The following is a 22,875-nucleotide window of genomic DNA, read 5'->3' on the forward strand; positions in this document are numbered from 1 at the left end:
AATTTAAGGTGGTGCACAGAGCTCATGTAATACAGTAGTACCCAGAATGAGTCAGTTCTCTCCAGGGATGGAGGATAGTTGCAATCGGTGTGCAGGGAGGTGTCCGAGGTTGGAAAGGGCTTTCGGACGTAATGGACGATTACTGGAAGGAGATATGTAGGGTAATCTCTAAAGTGGTGCGTCCCATGAACAAATAAAAAAAAACATAACAGGTCGGGGGTCCAATGCATGAAGAAGATGAAAGACCTTTTTTGTGCAGCCAGACAAAGTCACCCTTGTCATGTTGTCATGTGTTCACCTGCACGCATTAACATACCCATCGCACATCCCATGGTGATCTCGCTGCCAGTCACTTAATGGAGTCCCAACACTCATCCTGCCACCCTCCCACCCACCTCTTATTCCCCCAGTAATCCTCTCATCTTCACGTTACTGCTCCCACTCACCTACCATGCATGCATAAATCCTCACCATCTGACCTGGCATGAGTCCTGCCTACAATCTCCCATTTGTCCAACTGCAGGACAAACCCGAGCACAATTAGCGTGTGGCCACAGCCTGCTGGAGTGATAGCCAAATTGTAGATCTTCACTCCATTTGAGGAAAGAGGCTTTGAGCTGGCTGGAGAGGAGCAGGACCACATCTGTGTTTTTTAAAAATAATTTTTATTCAAGTTTTTCAATAACAAATTTTCTCCCCACAATTTAAAACAAACAAGGCGTGTTTCCACACCAACATAAGAAAAGAACTCACCCCCCCAAAATAAATAATAACAAAAAACCAACAGCAATACAAGAAAGAAGAAAATAACAACATAGCAAACCCAACGTCGCAAAAACAAACCCCCTAACCATCCCCCACCCCCCCCCCCCCCCCACCACCACCACGTTGCTGCTGAGACCGACCACTCTCTACCCCTTTGCTGGGAAGTTGAGAAAGGGCTGCCACCGCCGAAAGAACCCCTGTGCCGACCCCGTCAGGGCAAACTTCATCCTCTCCCAGGGCCGGCCCAAGGTACCGGCAACTCGGGCAGTCGCCCGGGGCGCCATGTGCTAGGGGGCGCCAGAGACTCGGGTCCCGCGCATGCGCAGTTGGGCAGGTGCCAACCAGCGCATGCGCGGTGGCCGCCCTCCCCCAGTGCGGCCCCCCCTCCGTCCGCCCCCCCCGGCCCGACCCGCCCCCCCCCCGCCGCCTCGGCCCCCCCCGCCCCGCCGCCTCGGCGCCCCCCGCCCCGCCGCCTCGGCCCCCCCACCCCGCCGCCTCAGCCCGACCCGCCCCCTCGGCCCGACCCGCCCCCCGCCGCCTCGGCCCGACCCGCCCCCCGCCGCCTCGGCCCGACCCACCCCCCGCCACCTCGGCCCGACCCGCCGCCTCGGCCCGACCCCGCGCCCCTCAGCCCCCCCCCCAACTCGGCCCCCACCCCCACTCGGCTCCGCCCCCCCCCACTCGGCTCCCCCCCCCCACTCGCCCCCCCCCACTCGGCTCCGCCCCCCCCACTCGGCTCCGCCCCCCCCCAACTCGGCTCCACCCCCCCCCCCCCGGCTCCGCCCCCCCCCCCCCCCCCCGAAGGGCGCTGAAGTTCAGCTTGCCCGGGGCGCCAGCAACTCTAGGGCCGGCGCTGTCCTCTCCAACTTGATGAACTCAGCCATGTCGTTGATCCAGGCCTCCGAACTCGGGGGCCGTGTATCCCTCCACTGTAACAGAATCCTGCGCCGGGCTACTAGAGACGCATAGGCCAGAATGCCGGCCTCTCTCGCCTCCTGCACTCCCGGCTCCGAAGCTACCCCAAAGATCGCGAGCCCCCAGCCCGGCTTGACCCTAGAGCCGACCACTTCTGACAAAGGCCCGCCACCCCCTTCCAAAACCTCTCCAAGGCCGGACAAGCCCAGAACATATGGGTGTGGTTCGCCGGGCCTCCCGAACACCTCCTGCACTTGTCTTCCCCTCCGAAGAACCGGCTCATCCTTGCCCCTGTCATGTGAGCCCTATGCAGCACCTTCAGCTGAATTAGGCTGAGCTGTGCACAAGAGGAGGAGGAATTCACCCTCTCCAGGGCGTCTGACCACGTTCCATCTTCAATCTCTTCCCTTAGCTCTTCCTCCAACTTCGCTTTGAGCTCTTCTACTGAGGCCTCCTCCTCCTCCTGCATCAGCTGGTAAATATCCGAGATCTTTCCTTCACCGACCCACGTCCAAGAAAGCACCCTGTCCTGCACCCCCCTTGGCGGCAGCTGCGGAAACTCCGCCACCTGCCTCTTAACAAATGCCCTGACCTGCATATATCTAAAAGTGTTCCCGGGGGGAGGTTCCACTTCCCCACCAGCTCCTCCAGAGTCTCGAACTTCCCATCCAGGAAGAGGTCCCCAAACTGTCTGATGCCTGCCCTGTGCCAACTCCCGAATCCCTCACCCGTTCTCCCCGGCGCAAAACGGTGATTGCCCCGTAACGGGGCCCAAACTGAGGCCTTCACTTCCCCCCTATGCCGCCTCCACTGTCTCCAGAATTTAAGGGATGCAACCACCACCGGACTCGTAGAGTACTTTACCGGGGGAGTGGAATTGGAGCCGTCACCAAAGCTTCCAGACACGTACCCGCACAGGACGCCACCTCCAATCTCTTCCATGCGTCACCCTCCCCTTCCGTCACCCACCTGCAAATCATCGCCACGTTCGCCGCCCAATAATATCCATACAGGTTGGGCAGCGCCAGGCCCCCTACCTCCCTTCTTCGCTCCAAAAATACCCTCCTTACTCTCGGGGCCTTCTGCGCCCACACGATCCCCAGAATCTTATTGACCCTTCTGAAAAAAGCCTTTGGGATCAATATGGGGAGAAACTGGAAAAGAAACAAAAACCTCGGGAGAACCGTCATCTTAATCGACTGGATCCTGCCCGCCAACGAAAGCGGTAGCGCGTCCCACCTCCTAAACTCCTCCTCCATCTGCCCCACCAGCCTCGAAAAGTTAAGCCTATGCATGGCCCCCCAGGTCCTAGCCATCTGGACCCCAAGATACCTAAAGCTCCTCTCAGCCCTCTTCAATGGGAGTTCACCTATCTCCCTCTCCTGATCCCCCAGGTGCAGAACAAACAGCTCACTTTTCCCCACATAGCCCGAAAAGTCCCCAAACTCCTCATGTATCTTCAGCACCTCAGCCGGATCCGCGACATATAACAGCGTACAGCGACAACCGGTGCTCCTCCCCTCCCCCGCACAATCCCCCTCCAACTCTTCGAGCCCCTCAGCGCCATGGCCAGGGGCTCAATCGCTAACGCAAAGAGCAGGGGAGACAAGGGGCACCCCTTCATCGTCCCCCTGGAAAGCCGAAAGTCCACCGACCTCCTCCCATTCGTCATCACCCTCGCCACCGGGGAGCTGTACAGCAACCTCACCCAGCTGATGAACCCCTCACCAAACCCAAACCTCCGCAACACTTCCCACAGGTAACTCCACTCCACCCTATCGAAAGCTTTCTCCGCATCCATGGACTCCACTATTTCTGACTCCCCAGCCGCTGGCGCCATCATCATGACATTAAGGAGCCTCCGCACATTGGCATTCAGTTGTCTCCCCTTTACAAACCCCGTTTGATCCTCATGAATCACCGTCGGGACCACATCCTCCACCCACCTGGACAGCACCTTTGCCAACAACTTGACATCTACATTAAGGAGCGAGATCGGCCTGTAAGACCCACACTGAAGGGGTCCTTATCCCGCTTCAGGAGCAAAGAGATAATTGCCCTGGACATCGTTGGGGGCAGAGCCCCCCCCCTCCCTAGCCTCATTCATGGTCCTCACAAGCAGAGGGCCCAGCAAATCTGAAAATTTCTTGTACAATTCCACTGGGAACCCGTCAGGCCCCGGCGCTTTCCCTGTCTGCATACTTCCCAACGCCTCCACCAGCTCCTCCAACTCGACTGGGGCCCCCAAACCCTCCACCCGCTCGTCCCTACTCTTGGGAACTCCAGCCTATCCAAAAAGCAGTCCAGCCCACCTGCTTCCCTGGGGGGCACCGCCCGGTACAGCCCCTCGTAAAAGGATCTGAACACCCCATTGATGTCCTTTCCACCCTGCACCAAGTTCCCTCCTGCATCCGTGGCTCCACAAATTTCTCTAGCTGCCTTCCACTTCCGGAATTAGTGAGCCAACATCTGACTTGCCTTCTCCCCGTACTCACATACCGCCCCCTGCGCCCTCCTCCACTGCGCCTCCGCCTTCCGGGTGGTTAAAATGTCAAATTCCGCTTGGAGATTGCGCCGCTTCCTCAAAAGCCCCTCCTCCGGGGTGTCTGCATACCTCCTATCCACCCTTACCATTTCTTCCACCAGCCTCTCCCTCTCGGCCCTCTCCCTCCTCTCCCTGTGCGCCCGGATAGATATCAGCTCCCCTCTGACTACTGCCTTTAGCGCTTCCCAAACCACCCCAACTTGCACCTCCCCGTTATCATTGGTTTCTAGATACCCCTCTATGCCCCTACGGATCGCCCGCACACTTCCTCCTCTACCAAAAGCCCCACATCCAGCCTCCACAGTGGGTGCTGATCCTTCCCCTCTCCCAGCTCCAGATCCACTAAATGTGGGGCATGATCAGAAATGGCTATCGCCGAATACTCCGCCCCCACTACTCTCGGAAATAACGCCCTGCTAAGCACAAAAAAATCAATCCGGGAGTACGCCTTATGAACATGGGAGAAAAAGGAGAACTCCCTAACCCCCCTGGCTCCAAAAACCTCCAAGTATCCACCCCCCCCTCCACCCCCCCATCTGGTCCATGAACCCTCTCAGCACCGAGGCCGCTGCCGGCCTCCTGCCCGTCCTAGACTTCGAGCGATCCAGAGCCGGATCCAGCACCGTGTTAAAGTCCCCATCCAGGGTCAATCCCCCTGTCTCCAGGTCCGGGATCAGGCCTAGCATTCGCCGCATGAAGCCCGCGTTGTCCCAGTTGGGAGCATAAACATTAACCAAGACCACCCGCTCCCCCTGAAGTCTCCCACTCACCATCACATATCTACCTGCACTATCCGCCACCACTTTGGACGCAACGAACGACAGGCTTTACCGACCAAAATTGCCACCCCACGGTTCTTCGCATCAAGCCCCGAGTGAAACACCTGTCCCACCCAACTTTTTATTAGCCTCATCTGATCCGTAACCCGGAGGTGCGTCTCCTGGAGCATAGCCACATCCGCTCCCAACCCCCTCAAGTGAGCCAAGACCCGGGATCGCTTCACTGGACCATTCAGCCCCCTCACGTTCCATGTGACCAGCCGAACCCGGGGGGCCATCCCCCTCCCCCTACGCCGATCAGCCAATGCTCTTCCTCAACCCGCCACATGCCCAGGGAAACCCCCAAGCCCGCTCCCCACGGCGGCAGACCCCCCTCCCAACCCCCCGATCACCATCCATTCCCTCACAGTCCCTGCAACAACAACCCGGTACCCCCCCCTTCTTCCTCCCCCCCAAACCCCCCCCACCATCACCCCAAGCTAGGGCCCCCCCTAGCTGCGTTACCCGTAACATTGTGCTTCCGTGAGTCAGCTGACTTCTGCTGACCCCAGCTACTCCCGCCATAACCACGAGCCCCCCCCCCCCCCGACGCAACACAGCCACCAATCCCTCCCTACCAGCGCCGGCCCCGCCCTCAATTCTTCCGGCGCGGGAAGAAAGCCGAGCTCCGCCCCTCAACCCAACACGCGGGAAAAAGACGGACACATGACCCATCGGGACACCAAACTACTCCCCAACCCACCAGTGGACAAAACAAAACAAAAACACCACAGTAAATAAACAACAGCCCAGAAAACAACCCCGAAAGAAACAAAATAGCGAAAACGAACAGGCAACATCAATCAGCAAACACAGCCAATATAAACGACAGGATACCCAGGAGGGCAAAGCCTCCAAACAAAGTACATTTTTCCCCAGCCCCACTGTCCTCAGTTCGAGTCCAAGTTCTCTGCCTGGACAAAAGCCCAGGCCTCCACCGGAGAGTCAAAATAGAGCTGGCGGATCTTGTAAGTGACCCAGAGGCGAGCCGGCTGTAGAAGGCCACACTTCACCCCCTTCCTATGAAGCACTCCCTTCGCTCGATTGAAGCCAGCCCTTCTCTTCGCCACCTCCGCGCTCCAGTCCTGATAAATCCTAACGTCCGTGTTCTCCCACCTGCTGCTCCTCTCCTTCTTCGCCCATCTCAACACGCACTCCTGGTCGACCAAGCGGTGAAAACGGACCAGTACCGCCCTGGGCGGCTCGTTCGGCCTCGGCTTCCGCTGCAGCACTCGATGGGCGCCCTCCAGCTCCAGGGAACCATGAAACAACCCCGCACCCATCAGCGAGTTCAACATTAGGACCACAAATCCGAGCCTTCCAGCCCCCCCCGAGAAGCCCAAAATCTGCAGATTCTTCCGGCGGGAGCGGTTCTCCATCTCCTCCATCCTCGCCAGCCATTTCTTGTGCAGCGCCTCGTGCGACTCCACTTTCACTGCCAGGCCCAAAAGCTCATCCTCGTTGTCCGAAGCCTTTTGCTGCAGCTCCCAAATCTCCACGGTCTGGGCCGTCTGAGTCGCCACCAGCTTGTCCAGCGAGGCCTTAAACGGCTCCAAGATCTCAGCTTTAAGCTCCTTGAAGGAGCGCTGAAGCAGCTCCTGCTGCTCCTGTGCCCACTGCTGCCACGCTGCTGCTGCTTCCCCGCCCGCCGCCATCTTGCCTTTTCTGCCTCTTGCCTTCCTCTGCTGTAGAGCCGACTTTTGGACCGCTCCACTGCGAGTCCAGTCCATCCACCAGTCGCTGGGCTGTGTTTCCCCCCCCCGGGGAAAAGTTTAAAAAAGCGCCATTGCGGGCTCTTAAAAGAGCCTGAAATTCCAAAAAAAGCGGGAGCTGCCAAACATGTGGCTTAGCTCCGCATCGCTGCCACCGGAAGTCGGACCGCACCTGTGTTGTGGGCATGGTGGGGGTATGAGACAAATGTGAGAACTCTCAATAAATCCAGCCATTGCACCATCTTCATGAGAGTTCAGATTCTGCTAGCCTTATGTCCTTGTCATGCACTAGTGGCATCTCATTTCCTTTGAAGGTCAATCAATCAACTAGCCCGGGTCTCGCCCTCTGGACATGATGGAGTTGAGCAGCTCCAGGGAAATGTCTTGGAGAATATCATCGAAGAGGCGTCACAACGGTCACGTGCACCCTCCACCAGTGCAGGTACTCGCACCTTGGTGGGTATTCCCAGGCATCTGGCATCTAGTAACCAGGCATCTGGGTCACTCACTGGTCAGCACCTCACAGCTGATGATCCACACCAAGCGGAGGCAGGGACATACCAGGAATCCAGCACTGGAGGGAAGTGGATGATCTACACCAGGCGGAGGCAGGAACATCCCAGGAATCCAGCACTGGAGGGGCAGTGGATGATCTACACCAAGCAGAGGCAGGGACATACCAGGAATCCAGCACTAGAGGGGCGCTGCAGCCCAGGATTCCGCTGAGGTCAGTCGTCCCACAGCTGCTGGAACTGCAAAGGCAGAGTTGTGAATATCAAGAAGAGATGTCAGCAACCCTCCTCGAACTACAAGACCAACTGGAGGAGTCCCATCGCATTCTGCCCGAGGAGAGGGTGTCGGCACTCTGAAGCAGCCAGAGCAGTACTGTGTCCGCAGTGGAGACCCTGATGCAGGATATGCAATCCATGCTGGAGGATGTCCGCGCAGTGGCTCAGGTCATGTGCTCATTGGCTGATGGCATGAGCTGAATGGTTTAGGACATCAACTGCATGGTGCCGGCACTTGTGGGAATCCACTAATGTCAGCATCAGAGAATGGCCGGGCTTCTGAATCTCACTTCAGCTGCCCCTCCGTCCCATGCAATAGCCCAGGGGCCTACAGGCACCCACAGGGAGGAAGATCGGCAGGTGAACAACCTGGGGCCGTCCACCCAGGAGTCCCTGGGGGTGTCCAGCCATCTTACTCCCCACTTCCTGTTATTGAGACACCTCCAGTGCCACACACCGAGGAGGGAAGCACTACAACACCCTTGCTACCTGAAAACAGGCCTGGACACTCAAGTTCATGGGCCTCTAGGGGATGCTTACCAAGGTGAGATGTGGCGGTAAGGTAAGGAAGGTTAAGAGATTATATTCACAGCGTGGGAATGGGAGATTAATCACCAATGTTAGCACCATTAAATGTATTAAAAGTCACATCATGTACCATTAAAATGCCTCATTTAATGACAGCATGTTTACCGCACTGTTTAGGCTGGAAGCGCAACTCCGGCTATTCTTCCCTCTCCTCTGAAAGGATGGCAGCTGATTGGTTGTGTCACCGCCACCACCCCCCCTCCCCCTGCCACGTAATGACGCAGTCATGCTGAGGTAATCCTGGTCAATCAGACCCTGCACTTGGGGCAGGCCAGCTATGTGGGCAAAGCCCATGGCCCTGGCTAGCCTGGTCCCGGTCAAAATTGATGTAGTTGTGAGCCCTAGTAAATAACACATCAGTCACCTCCTTTATGCAATTATGTGTGGTGGTCTGGGAGATGCCACAGAGTGCTGTCCTGAAATGAGCCGCTGGCATAAAGGTTCAATGCAGTTATGACTTTCAGGACCACAGGCAATGGGTGACCTTCTGGCCAATGTGGCGCCAACTCCTGCATGACTTGGCACAGGTGGTCCATCCTCCCTCTGGACACACACCGTAATCTCCAGCACTGGATTTCCATCAGCCTGAGGTATGTTGTTCTCCTCTGGTACACCCATATCTGGTAATGTCTCCCCTGAGCCACCTCAATGTATGGACCTACCCCCAACTCAGTGGGCCCTGTCACTCCCTCCTCTGGTCCTGTCCACGTTCAGCCGCATGTTGATGATCTCTCTCCTGTTCCACTGGAATCAAAAGCACAGCCAAGTCTACTGGCTCCATCATCTTCACACTCCAAGAATTGAAAAGGAGGAAACATACCTGTGAGCAATGAGGAGTTCTGTCAATGCCCTGAGCCACTGCCTTATCAAGACATGGGACTTTCACCCGTGCACATTCTTTTACGTGAGCGTATTTCCAATGTGCTTCACTCCCTTACTCTCACACACGATGGCCATGTCCTTACATGAGACTCTCCCAATTCCGCGTGACAGATGGGCATCTACCTTGGATAGGCTTAGTGGCTCGCAGAACCCCCCCAAGGATGAGGATTGAGGGCACATGCATACATTGAATTGACCTGTGTACTGATTTCCCAGGGGGCTGAAACAGTGCCACGATTCACCTTTCAGGGCTGATTGCTGGGCTCTGTTACCGTTGCTCCTTGCATTGGGGGCCAAACCCGTGTCAACTCTCTCTTATTGAGAGTGCAAGTCATGGAGTTCAATGCTTGGGGGGCTCAGCTCCCAAAGAGTGAACTAGTGGGCACCAATCAGTGGCAGAATCATGCATTACAATATCTACTTGATGGACATGATTGACTGCGTCAGGGATGTTATTAGGGAAGTGGCTTTCTCCTGTGGCAGGTGAGGCTCACCTGATTAATTTCAAGGCTCCAAATTGCACTCAACTTGATCCTTAACTTTAAACTTCATTCCCCCAGCTCTCATGGGTAATGGATCACTCGAGCCTTCCATCTTGAACAGCCAGCTACCCATGATAACACGTCTGATAGCCTGGACTCCAGGACCATAGGCAGTGCCCTTCCGCACTGCCCATGCCCTGCAGCTGTCCCTTGCAGCCTGAGGGTGGGGGGATAAATGTGATTTGCCTCTTCATCCCTTCTGTGTCAGGGTCCTCTTGTGCTCATGAAACTAATCACCACCATATTCCAGAGTCCCCCATATTGCCCATCCAACATGACGTGTCACCGAACCTCATCTTGGGACCTCGCAGTCGCCCCCTGTGCTGACCCTGTGAATTTCCCCGCTTCCACCCACTTCCAACTGCCACTCCAGAAAGGCAATCTCTCTGAGGAACCATCACTAAACCCCAGGAACGGCTATCTGAGATATGCAAGGTCCACACCAAGAGCCAGACCACTTGGAGACCAAGAACACCATGATAACGAAGGCCAACAAAAGCCTGCGAGAAGCAAACCCTACGCCCATTCCCCCACAACGGCCAAGATTCAATCCCCCCGTCCACCCTGAGAATGTTTGTTTTGTTAAATCACTGCCCGAGGGTGGCACGGTGGCCCAGTGGTTAGCACTGCTGCCTCACGGTGCCGAGGACCTGGGTTCAATCCTGACCCTGGGCCACTGACCGTGTGGAGTTTGTACATTCTCCCCGTGTCTGCGTGGGTTCCATCCCCACAACCCAAAATGATGTGCAGGGTAGGTGGATTGGTCACGCTGAATTGCTGCATAATTAGAAAAAAATTAGTGGGTACTCTAAATTAAAGAAAGAAATCACTGCCACCCCGTTTAAATCCAAGATCAGCGGTGGAATTTTGTGCCTGAGACTAAGGGCGCGATCTTCCGGAAACGTTTCCAAGTTCCGTAGCGAGCGGGAATTGCCACATGTTTCCCGGCTCTCAGTCCGGCGAGGCCGGCAATACTATCCAACGTTAATTGGCCCCCTTAACGAGGCTTCACAGGCTTCCCGTTCTGAATGTCGGGTCGCCAGCTGGTTGGCTGCGACCGCGCTCGGCAATGTTGTCATGATGCAGGCGACCCTCTCAGCGTCATACTGGAGGGTCCCTCCAGAGCAGTCCAGGCACCTGAACCGCATCTTCAGGAGGCCGAAGCAGTTCTCGATCAGATCCCTGGTCACCACTTGGGCGTTGTTGTAGTCATTTGTCGCATCGGTCTGTGGCCTCCGGATAGATGTTATCAACTACGACTGCAGTGGATAACCCCTGTCACCCAGGAGCCAACCCCCTAGCCGGGGGGCGCCTCAAACATGAAATGAAATTAAATGAATGAAAATGAATGAAATGAAGTGAAATTAAAATTGCTTATTGCACGAGTAGGCTTCAATGAAGTTACTGTGAAAAGCCCCTAGTCGCCACATTCCGGCACCTGTTCGGGGAGGCTGGTACGGGAATTGAACTGTGCTGCTGGCCTGCCTTGGTCTGCTTTAAAAGCCAGCAATTTAGCCCAGTGTGATAAACCAGCCCCAAACATGCTAGCAATTGTAGAGTGTTCCCCCATCTGGTGCCCCCCTATAGGGGCTACTGTGCGCATTGCCCTTGAGTGGGCCGCGTGATGGCCCACCGGCGGGTGGTGGCCAGGGGGAAGGGAATGGTGGGGTTGAAGGTGGGGGCTGGGGTGGTGGAGTGGGGGCACCCATATGACCAGTGTCACTCTGCAGAACCAGGGGCCAAGGTGGGTGGTCAGTGGGGTGTGCAGCAAGATGGCTACCTTGCAAGCTGCAGCAATGGAAATCTGTGCATGGACACTGCCCCAGTCCCATAGGGGGTCACCCTGGCCACATGGCCCGTTCCCCTGTCACCCATCTCCACTGGCCCTGGCAGGCCCCCCTCCACCACCCCACTACTGCCAGCCCGGCCAGTGTCCAGGCCAGCAGCCCACGGTCGCACCTCTCCATGTGCCACCTCCTCTCTCTCCCTCTTCGGCCACGGCCACAGCACAAGTAAACTTCGATGTCAGGAATTTGGCCCATTGGAGGCGGAGAATTGTGGAGGCCCTGAGAAATATTGGGTCGGGCCCACTAATGATATGCAAATGCGTCTGCTTTATGTGACTTCTGAAATGCACTGACGCCACTGTCGAGGCGATGGAGAACTGTGATTTCGCGTGAAATCAGCACACACACGATTTTGCCGTTGGAACCGATCTCCGCCCAATCGTTTTTCCCACCCCATATATGAATCTGATGACCCTGTTCCTGATCGTGATAAAGCAATTTTGTATTGAAAATTGACTCAAGTTTAAGTTATATATGTTTATTGATACTATAATAGCTCTGTCTGATTAACACTTTTATAGGGTTGTAAAAACAGTAGTGTTTTAAATAAATTTCTGAATGAGTGTTTTCTTTTCCCCTCAGCATTTTAAAACTTTCCATTGTGGGAAAAATATCCAGATCTTGGGTCATGGAAGGGGCATGGAGGCGGCCTAAATTCAGAATGAAGTTGGGCAAGTTCGAAGTGCAATATGTGCGCTCGTGACCGGCACCCTTATCCTGTGCTGGCAAAGATTGCTGGGAATGGGGGCAGGCTGCGCTGGGAATCCTGGAATCGGGCCTGAGCACATTTAAATTCCTTTGAAGCCAGCCTAATTCCACAAAAGTGTAGGCTTAAGTCTCTGCTCAGTAGTTGACACGGCAATATGACCAAAAATGGTTGCTTGCCATATGGATGAAAAAGTGAAACAAATCTTAACATTTGATGCTGAGGCTTCAATGTGCTGTCCTACTGAGCTGCATTCATCACGTATCAGTTTACATACCTCTCTATGTGTTGATTTTGAAGTTTCTCTTTCTCCTTGAGTTTTCCGGTATCTGTAATGGCTTTGTCTGTGCTACTAGGCTGAACATGTGAAAACATTTGAAAATCAAAACAATTGTTTTCTAACAATTTATTTTAAATGTTTGCAAACTACATCTATAAATTTTCATTTTTGTAAAATTAGTAATATTAAAGCACACACATAATGACTGGATTTACAAAGGCATTTGGAGAGAATATTTTCTCTGCATACTTCTGTAACAGAAATGGAAACTTATTTTTCAATACACTTGTCATGCAGTACACATTGGAAATGTCTCCCCTTTATTCCTAAACCAAACCCTATCAAATCTATTAATATCAATTATATGTTTCTTTACCTCTTCCACCACTGCGCAAACTTCCACCTCTGTGCTCGCAATTTTCTGCAATGAAGAGATTTCTATCTGTTGAGCCAATTGAGATTCCTTTTGTTTTAAGGTTACTTCTAGCTCTTTAGCAGCACGCTCCTGCTCTTCCATCTGTATTGAAGGAAAGAGTGGACAGTGAAATAGTGAACTCAGAATTATTCTGATGGAGAACCAAAATTAGCTATCATTGCAGGGCAAGGAGTTATACAATGTGCTACTGTTAATCAATTGATACAGTATACAAAAGGAAACATGGGTTGTAATGCTCCATTTACTTATAGAATTTCATAGAATTTACAGTGAAGAAGGAGGCCATTCAGCCCATCGAGTCTGCACCGGCTCTTGGAAAGAGCACCCTACCCAAGCCCATACCTCCACCCTATCCCCATAACCCAGTAACCCCACCTAACACTAAGGGCAATTTGGACCCTAAGGGCAATTTAGAATGGCCAATTCACCTAACCTGCACATCTTTGGACTGTGGGAGGAAACCGGAGCACCCGGAGGAAACCCACGCACACACGGGGAGAACGTGCAGACTCCACACAGACAGTGACCCAAGCCGGGAATTGAACCTGGGACCCTGGAGCTGTGAAACATTTGTGCTAACCACTATGCTACCATGCTGCCCACGGTATAATGCATGAGTGGCAGAGAAGGCTTTGTAACATTAGGGGAACTTGCAGATGATGGCATTCCTGTGCATTTGCTGACCATTCTTAATTGCCTTTAACTGAGTGCATTTTAAGAGTCAACCGCATTGCCATGGATCTGGAGTCACATGTAGACCAGGTAAGGATGGCCCTAAAGGATATTAGTGATACAGATGGTTTTTTACAACAATTGATAATAGACAATGGACTTTTAATTCCAGATTTTCATTGAATTATTGTCACCATCTGTTGTGGTGGGATTCAAACCCAGGTCACCAGAGCATTATGCTGGGTCTCTGGATTATTAATAATAATAATAATAATAATAATTGCTTATTGTCACAAGTAGGCTTCAATGAAGTTAAGGTGAAAATCCCCTCGTCGCCACATTCCGCTGCCTGTTCGGGGAGGCCGGTACGGGACTTGAACCCACGCTGCTGGCCTTGTACTGCATTACAAGCCAGCTGTTTAGCCCACTGTGCTAAATGAGCCCCTGGATTACTTGTCCATCACTAGTCCAGCAACAATACCACAATGCAATTGCTTTCCCAATGAACATATGAATGTCTGATTTAGGGGCAGACATAAGCCATTTGGCCCCTCAAGCCTGCTCTGCTATTCAATAAGATCCTCGCTGATCTGATTGTGGACTCAACTCCACTTTCCTTCCTAACCCCAATAACCTTTGGCTCCCCTTGTCAATCAAGAATCTATTTAACTCAGCCTTTAAAATATTCAATTACCCTATCGCCACTGCTCTCTGGGGAAGAGCATTCCGTGGATTCATGGCCCTCTGAGAGAAAACATTTCTCCTTATCTCCATCTTAAATGGGAGACCCCTTATTTTTAAATCCCCTAATTCCAGTCTCTCTCACAAGGGGAAACATCTTTTCATCATCCACTCAGTCAAGCCCACTCATGATTCTATATGGGTAGCATAGTAGCACAGTGGTTAGCATTGTTGCTTCACCGCACCAGGGACCTGGGTTCAATTCCAGGCTTGGGTCACTGTCTGTGTGGAGTCTGCACGTTCTCCTCGTGTCTGCGTGGGTTTCCTCCGGGCCCTCCTGTTTCCTCCCCCAAGTCCTGAAAGATGTGCTGTTAGGTGAATTGAACATTCTGAATTTCCCCTCTGCATCCCCGAACAGGAGCCGGAATGTGGCGACTCGGGGCTTTTTACAGTAACATCATTGCAGTGTTAATGTAAGCTTGTGACAATAAAGATTATTATTATATTCCATTTGCCTTCTGGATCACTTATTCTGCCTGCATATTAACATTTTGGGCGCGATCCAGCGGCCACGCTTCGCCGGAAAAGCTGCTTGTTGCAGTGCAGCCGTTGAAAGTCGGGAGACCCCGCTCCCTGCATCTACGCAGCTCGCAATGCCTCGCGAGGTTCAACGTAATCTTGTGAGATGTTACGATGTAAATCCCGCCCACAATGGGCGGGATCACTTTTTAGCAAATCTGCTTATCAGAACGAGACAGTTAGCCTCACCCTAATGTGCAGATTCCCGAGGTACCTGAGGCTTTGGGATTCAACCCCTTTGCCTCAGAGACCACGGGCGAGTGCTGTTCAGCACTGGTCCCCACTAATGGGGACCAGATAGAATGACACTCATGGGGGTCTCCAAGGGGATTGGAGGCCCCCAGCTGCATGCCCTTTGAGCAGGGTGGTGCCCTGGCACTTCTGATGCCACTGGGGCACCCTGGTAGTTCCAGCCTAGCACACTAGCACAATCCCAGGTCAGGGATTCTTTTGGGGCTTTGGAGATTAAGACAAAATGGTGTCCTGATCTTGTGCCGCAATGAGGATTTCTGACTCCCCACTGTACAAAACAGGGCTATATGCGGCCTCGGCTGCACGTTTCCCATTCAGGCCCCTTATTCAATGTGAGTCGTGTTCAATAGCCTTGTGTTTCTCAGCACTGTGAGTGCCCCTTTGGGAGAATCGCGCACTTAGTGTTCATATACCAGGACACCTAGCTCCCTCTGCACCTCAGAGCTCTGCAATCTTGATGGGCCCAATGACCTCCTTCTGCACTGTAAATTCAATGATTAAAATAATATGCTGCTTTTTCGTTCTTCTGAAATGAACACGTTATACTCCATCTGTCAAATTTTTGCCTACTCACCCTAACCTATCCATATCTTTTTGTAGCCTTCTTCTGTCCTCTTCATAACTTACTCTCCTAGCAAATTTAGCAACCGTATATTCGGTTCTGTCATTCAAGTCATTAATTTTTATAAGGCCAAGTTGGAGTCCACACGGAGTAGTTCCAAACAACTTAGTTTATTTACAATAACTACAATAAGTCGATAAGTGGCTGTCACCTCCGGGCAAACTCCTCCACAGAGCCCCTCAAGGCGAACTTTATTTTCTCTGGCTTGAGAAACCCTTCCAGGTCACTCACCCCTGCATAATGTCGGCAAACCCCTGCCAGAATCCCCCAAGCTTCGGACATGCCCAGAACATGTGACCATGGTTCGTGGGCCCACCCCTATTCCCCACCCCTTCAAAAAATCTGCTCATCCTGGCCAGTCACATGTGCCCTGTGGATCACCTTAAACTGGATAAGGCTAAGCCTAGCGCACAACGAGGATGCATTAACTCTCCTCAGGGCATCCTCCCACAGTCCAGCTTCCAGCTCCCTACCCAACTCTTCCTCCCACTTACGCTTCATTACCCCTATTGGGCTCCCTCCCAGTCCATCAGTTCTTTATAAATTTCCGACACCTTCCCCTACCCCTGTTCTTGACACCAACTTATCCTGTCACCCCTGGGTGGCAGGTGAGGAAAGGAAAGGACGATATCTGCCTCAGAACAAAGTCCCTCACCTGCAAATTCTGGAACCCATTCCTGACGGACACTCCGCCAGGGTCACTCCTGACCTCATTACAGCTTTGGTTCAAATATGGACAAAGAGCTGAGTGCTAGAGGTGAGGTGAGAGTGACTGCCCTTGACATCAAGCCAGCATTTGACCGAGCATGGCATCAAGGAGCCCGAGCTAAACTGGAGTCAATGGGAATCAGAGGGAAAACTCTCCGCTGGTTCGTGTCATACTTGGCACAAAGGAAGATGGTTGTGGTGCTTAGAGGTCAATCATCTCAGCTCCAAGACATCACTGGAGGAGTTCCTCAGGGTAGTATCCTAGGCCCAACCATCCACAGCTGCTTCATTAATGGCCTCCCTTCCATAATAAGGTCAGAGGTGGGGATGTTTGCAAATGACTGCAATGTTCAGGACCATACGCAATTCCACAGATAATGAAGCAGTCCATGTCCAAAAGACCTGGACAATATCCAGGCTTGGGCTGACAAGTGGCAAGTTGCATTTGTGCCACACAAGTGCCAAGCAATGACCATCTCCTACAAGAGGGGATGGCAAGGGTGCAGAATATGTTCTGGGTGGGGGCATTCAATGTCCATCACCAGTAGTGGCTCGGTAGTACCACCACAGACCGAGTTGGCCGGGTCCTAAAGGACATAGCTGCTAGACTGGGATTCCAGCAAGTGGTGAGGGAACCAGCAAGAGGTAAAACATACTTGACCTCCCTCATCCTCACCAACCTGCCTGCTGCAGATGCTTCTGTCCATGACAAAATGAGTAGAAGTGACCACCGCACAGTCCTTTTGGAGACAAAGGCCCGTCTTCACATTGAGGATAACTTCCATGATGTTGTGTGGCATTATCACCATGTTAAATGGGACAAACTTTGAACAGATCTAGCAACTCAAGTCTGTGCATCCATGAGGCACTGTGGGCCATCAGCAGCAGAGTGGGAGATATGCTAGGCCATGAGGTTGCATGTTGTGGTTGAATACAATTCTTCTGCTGCAGTGATCCGCAAATATCCCCACTTCTGACCCCATGATTGAAGGGAGGTCATTGATGGAGGAGTACTGATTCATCAGTTGATGGTGGCCGGTACGTGGTAATCAGCAGGAGGTTTCTTTGCTCATGTTTAACCTGAAACCATGAGACCTCATGAGGTCCAGAGTCGATGTTGAGGACTCCCAGGGCAACTCCCTCCCAACTGTATTCTACTGTGCCACCACCTCTGCTGGTCTGTCTTGTCGGTGAGACAGGACAAACCCAGGAATGGTAATAGTGGTGCCTGGGACATTGACTGTAATGTGTGATTCTGTAAGATGATTATGTCAAGCTGCTGCTTAACTAGACTGTGAATGGTTAGCATTGCTGCCTACGGTGCTGAGGGCCTGGGTTCGAATCCTGGCCCTGGGTCACTGTCCGTGTGGAGTTTGCACGTTCTCCCCGTGTCTGCGTGGGTTTCACCCAAAGATATGCAAGATAGGTAGATTGACCATGCTAAATTGCCCCTTAATTGGAAAAATAAATTGGGTACTCTAAATTTTTTTAAAAACTAGACTGAGACAGCTCTCCCAACTTTGGCATAAGTCCCCAGATGTTCGTGAGGAGGACTGTTCAGGGTTGGATTTGTAGTTGTCATTTCCAGTGCCTGGTTCGATGCAGGATGGTCCGTCCGGTTTCTTTCCTTTTTTGTGTTTTTGTAGAGGTTGAATACAAATGAGTGGCTTGCTAGGTCATTTCAGAGGGCATTTGAGAGACAACCACATTGCTATGGGTCTGGAGTCACATGTAGGCCAGGCCAGGTAAGGGTGGCAGATTTCCTTCCCTGAAGGACATTAGTGAACCAGACAATCCACATGGTTTCATGGTCATCATTAGACTTTTAATTCCAGATATTTTATTGAGTTTGAATTCCACCACTTGGTGTGGTGGGATTTGAACCCAGGTCCCCAGATCATTAACCCTGGGTCTCTGGATTACTAGTCCAGTGACAGTATCACTATGCCACCACCCCCCACAACTGTGAACGATGAAGTTGGCTCACCGCCTTTCCTGTCGACACTAACTCAAATTCCATCTGTAGTTTCTTCCTCTCTGCTAACAGCTCCACCGTTGGGGCAGCAGAGCATTGATGACCCACCTCAACGAAGGAATCTACCAAACTATACTTCTCCACTTTTCCAGAATTATCTCTATGGGCCTTAAATAAAATGATCTCCCCCCTGATTGCCGCCTTCAGTGCCCCCCAACACGTGGAAGGTGAAACCTCCTCATTCTTATTAAAATCTACACATATTCTCCTTGGGGCTGGTTTAGCACAGGGGGCTAAATAGCTGACTTGTAATGCAGAACAAGGCAGCAGCGCGGGTGCAATTCCCGTACCGGCCTCCCCGAACAGGCGTCAGAATGTGGCGAATAGGGGCTATTCACAGTAACTTCATTGAAGCCTACTTGTGACGCAATTATTATTATTATGATTCACACAACACCTCATCTGTAAGCAGCCCCGTGTCCAACCTCTGCAGAGGTCTATGAATGCAACCCGTCTCTAACAGCTTATCCAGATAATGTGGAGCATGATCAGATATCACTATCGCCAAGTACCACGGCCCTATCTTCCCAGGGAGTAACGATTTTCCCACCAGAAAGAAATCAATACGAAAAGAAGCAAAACTCCTTCTCCCCTGGTATCTAAATCTCCACTGGCCCACCCACCCTCCCCCCCCGTTCCATGAACAATTGCGACTCCTTAGCTACATCCCGATGTTGTAAAGGATTTGGGGCTCTACCTGTCTAGCCAGGGGTCTAACGAGCAGTTAAAGTCCCCCCACTATGATTAACTGATGAGAGTCAAGCTCCGGGATGGCCAGAAACACCCCTTTGATGAAGTCCATGTCGTCCTACTTCGGTGCCTATATGTTAACCAAGGCCACTGGGGTGCTACCAACACCCCATTCACTATCACACTTTTGTTCCCTGGGTTCACCAAAATATTGGCCACCTATTCATCAGCACCGTGGTCCCCCTCATCCTCAAGTCAAAACTTGAGTTGAACACTTGCCCCACCCACCCTTTCCGCTACCTTGTCAGATCTCAAATTTTCAGATGTGTCTCCTGCAAGAAGACCACGTCCGCCTTCAAACTCTTTAGATGAGCAAGCACCCGGGACCCTTTAACTAGTTCATTTAACACCTTCACATTCAATGTAACCAGCCTAATGCCCCCCCCCCCCCACCATGATCAGCCACCCGCAAGAAAGTCCGATAGAGCCACACCTCACATCGGCTCCAGGCCCACCTAAGATGGATGCCGGCATCCTTTCCTCCAATCAGTAGAATAGCAACAAAACTTTAATCATCAGCAATATCCCTCCCCCCTCCTCACCCTCCCCTCACCTGAACGTCAAACAAACACCCCCTCCCCCATCCCAAGCAAGGAAAACCCAGCCTCCATAGGCTCGGCCCGTTATGTGTTACCGTCCACCTCATAGGCATCACCGGAAGTCACAGGTTCCCCTTCATCCACATTTCTTGTTGCTTCTGCAAAGAACTCTAATAAATTAGTCAAACACTATTTCCCTTTCACAAAACCATGTTGACTCTGCATGATTGCATTGAGATTTTTACTGCCCGGATGTAACCTCATTTATGATAGGTTTAAGCCACAACAGATGTTAAGCTATCCTCATGTGCCCCAGACCACCCCCCCAACAGTGCCCCCATCCCCTGGCAAAGTCCCCCTTGCCGCGGATCGGCCCTCCCCCACTGTGGCGGCACTGGACTGAGACCGCAGCCACCATGCCGAGTTCCCGAAGGATGAGACCACACGTGAGCGACGCCATCGGGAACTCGGCCGGTTGGGGGCGGAGCAGCGGCAGGTGGGCCTTAGGCAACGTCCTGAGGCTGTCAGTATGGCACGCGCGGGGGGGGGTTTGCTGTTGAGCATCGCAAAAGCAGCGTGTACCTCGATTCAGTCATGAACGAGGATTCTCCGGCTGATTACGCCGTCGGTGACCGAAGAACCTGCCCAATGTTTCTTTCAGTTCTTTGCTGTCCAATCTTCTAACCTGCCACAATCATTGTGGAATTGTATGCACTTATTTAAATTTGATACAGTCTTTTAACTTCCTTAGTTAGCCACGGCTGGAATGAGCTTCCCTTCGAGTCTTTCTTTCTCACTGGAATGATTATTGGCTGAGTGTTACAAAAGATCTTCTCAAATGTCTGCCACCACAGCTCTACTGACTTATCCCTTAATCTAATTTCCCAGTTCACTTTAGCCAGCTCTGTCTCATACATTCATAAATGTCCTTATTTTCTTTCAAAACACTAGTCTTAGTCCCACTCTTTTCTCCCTTGAACTGAATGTGAAATTAAATCATGTTATGATCACTGCAACTTATGGGTGCCTTTGCTATGAAGTCCTAATTAATCCTATCTTGTTGCACATTTCCAGATCTAGAATAGCATGCTCGCTGGTTGGCTCTAGAATGTGCTGCTCTAGGAACTATCCCCAAAACACTCAATTAACTCATCTTTCAGGAACCTTTGCCAATCTGATGCACCCAATCTCTGTGCAGATCAAAATGACCCATAGGGGTCATGTGACGGAAGCGCAGGAGCAGCTGTGTTTCCACGAGCTCTGCCACTACTCATCTTTCAATCTTATTTTTTAATCCTGATGCACCACCTATAATTATTTAATCCTGATGAGGATGATCCGTACTATGCTCCTGGAAGATCCTGGCCATAATTTGGTGATGGGGATCTGAGTTAAGTCAAGAAAATTCTTGGTTGATTGCAACGGTCAGAGATGGCTGGGATGGGGCCCAGTTCATCATGATGGCTTCACTGATGAGCAGGCCCACGCTTCGGTGATGCCATTGACATTGAGATGATGCCTATCATTCTAAGCGAAGTGTGCACGATGGTCTCGGCTCCCAGGCCACAGATTATTGGTGCTCGCAATGATTAATTGTGAGATATCCTAAGGAGAATGAATGAAGTGGAGAAGGAAATTCTGTCAGACGGTAGGGTATTTCGTCAGTGGGAGCTTGCCTTCAGTCAGAGAGGGGAGGGTGTGATAACACCCATGTGGCCCATGGGGATACCATGCGGGGCTCATGGAATACGAGGTTCCCCGCAAATGGGCGGAGGCTCATCCAGCAGTGGCTCATAGGAATTGAGTATGAAGGCTGGACCTGACAGGGACCGGTATGTTGGTTGCCCCAACGGGGCTGTGCTGAGTAAATAGTTCGCTGCCATGGGCAGACTTTATGTGACCTTGATTAAAATCACATTACTCTTACTGCTGGCTCCCTGGGACTCCTATAGATTAATACTGATGACGATGAAAAACCGAACTACAGGCAGCGATTTTGGACATCCAGACCATGGTTGAATCTCACTACGAAGGAGCAAGGTCAGAACAGATTTTAAAATGCTGCTCTTCGAGAGACTCGTGCTTTTACCTCGAGCAGAGAGGACTGGGCCAAGTATGGGGTGCGAATGTGTGACTTTTTTTAGGTCAAATGCCAATCTAGGGGATGATCGCCAGGTGCTAATCCTGACCGCCTGTGGGCCCTACCTTTAGCGTCAACAAAAGCCTGACCTATCCTGCGGCCCCAGATTCCAAAATATTTGACAAACTGGTCGCACTCGTGGTGGACCACGATGACCCAAAGCCATCAGTAGTTGTTCAAAGGTACAGGCCTAATATGGCCGGAAGAACCCGGGGGGAGTCAGTCACAGAGATTTTGGCACGCCTACATCACCTGGCAGAGCACTGCGTTTATGGGCCATCCCTTCCGGAGATGCCTTGTGTGCTGAATCAAAAATATGGCAACCCAACAACGATGATTCCAGTCTGGGTGGGAGGGGCCTATAACAATGCTGCCTGCCTTCCTGAGGCAGCAGGAGGTGTAGACAGAACCAATGGGAGGGTGGCAAGCTTGTGTGATGCGTTGGGCTGAGTTCACCACACTCTGCAGTTTCTTGCGATCATGGACCGAGCAGTTGCTATGCCAAGCTGTGATGCAGCCAGGTAGGATGCTGTCTATCACACTTCTGTCGAAGTGTGTGAGAGTCTATGCAGACATGCTGAATTTTATTAGCTTCTGTAGGAAGTAGAGACGTTGTTGGGCTTTCAGGACAGACTGTTGGTGATGGTGACCCCCAGGAATCTAAAGCTATCGACCATCCCCACTTCGGAGCCATTAATGCAGACGGGAATGTGTGTCGTGCTACGCTTCCTGAAGTCGATGATCAGTTCCTTGGTCTTGCCGACATTTAGAGAGAGGTTGTTTTCGATACACCATGCAACCAAGTGATCTATCTCCCTTCTGTAGTCTGATTTGTCATTGTTTGAGATTCGACCCACCATAGTTATATCATCAGCAAACTTACAGATCGAACTGGAGTTAAATCTTGCCACACAGTCGGGTGAGTATAGGGAGTATAGTAGAGGACTGAGCTAACATCCTTGCCCTGGTGTTAAAGACTATTGTGGAGGAGATGCTGTTGCCTATCCTGACAGATTGCGGTCTGTTGGTGAGGAAGTCAAGTATCCAGCTGCACAGGGAGGGGTTAAGTCCAG

At 52.1% G+C, this 22,875-nt stretch overlaps 1 protein-coding gene across 1 annotated transcript in view; it reads right to left on the bottom strand.

Moving 5' to 3' along the window:
* The window catches only part of c5h10orf67 (chromosome 5 C10orf67 homolog), a 434,228-nt gene that overhangs the window by 47,822 nt on the left and 363,531 nt on the right, over positions 1 to 22,875 (bottom strand). Inside the window, exons 10-11 of the mRNA XM_038796454.1 lie at positions 12,765 to 12,905; positions 12,386 to 12,465 (exon numbers count right to left, since the gene is read on the bottom strand). Coding sequence (XP_038652382.1) covers positions 12,386 to 12,465; positions 12,765 to 12,905 — 221 coding nt within the window. The remainder of the gene's footprint in view (positions 1 to 12,385; positions 12,466 to 12,764; positions 12,906 to 22,875) is intronic.

Source organism: Scyliorhinus canicula, chromosome 5 (genome assembly GCF_902713615.1).
Source record: "Scyliorhinus canicula chromosome 5, sScyCan1.1, whole genome shotgun sequence".
Taxonomy (NCBI): domain Eukaryota; kingdom Metazoa; phylum Chordata; class Chondrichthyes; order Carcharhiniformes; family Scyliorhinidae; genus Scyliorhinus; species Scyliorhinus canicula.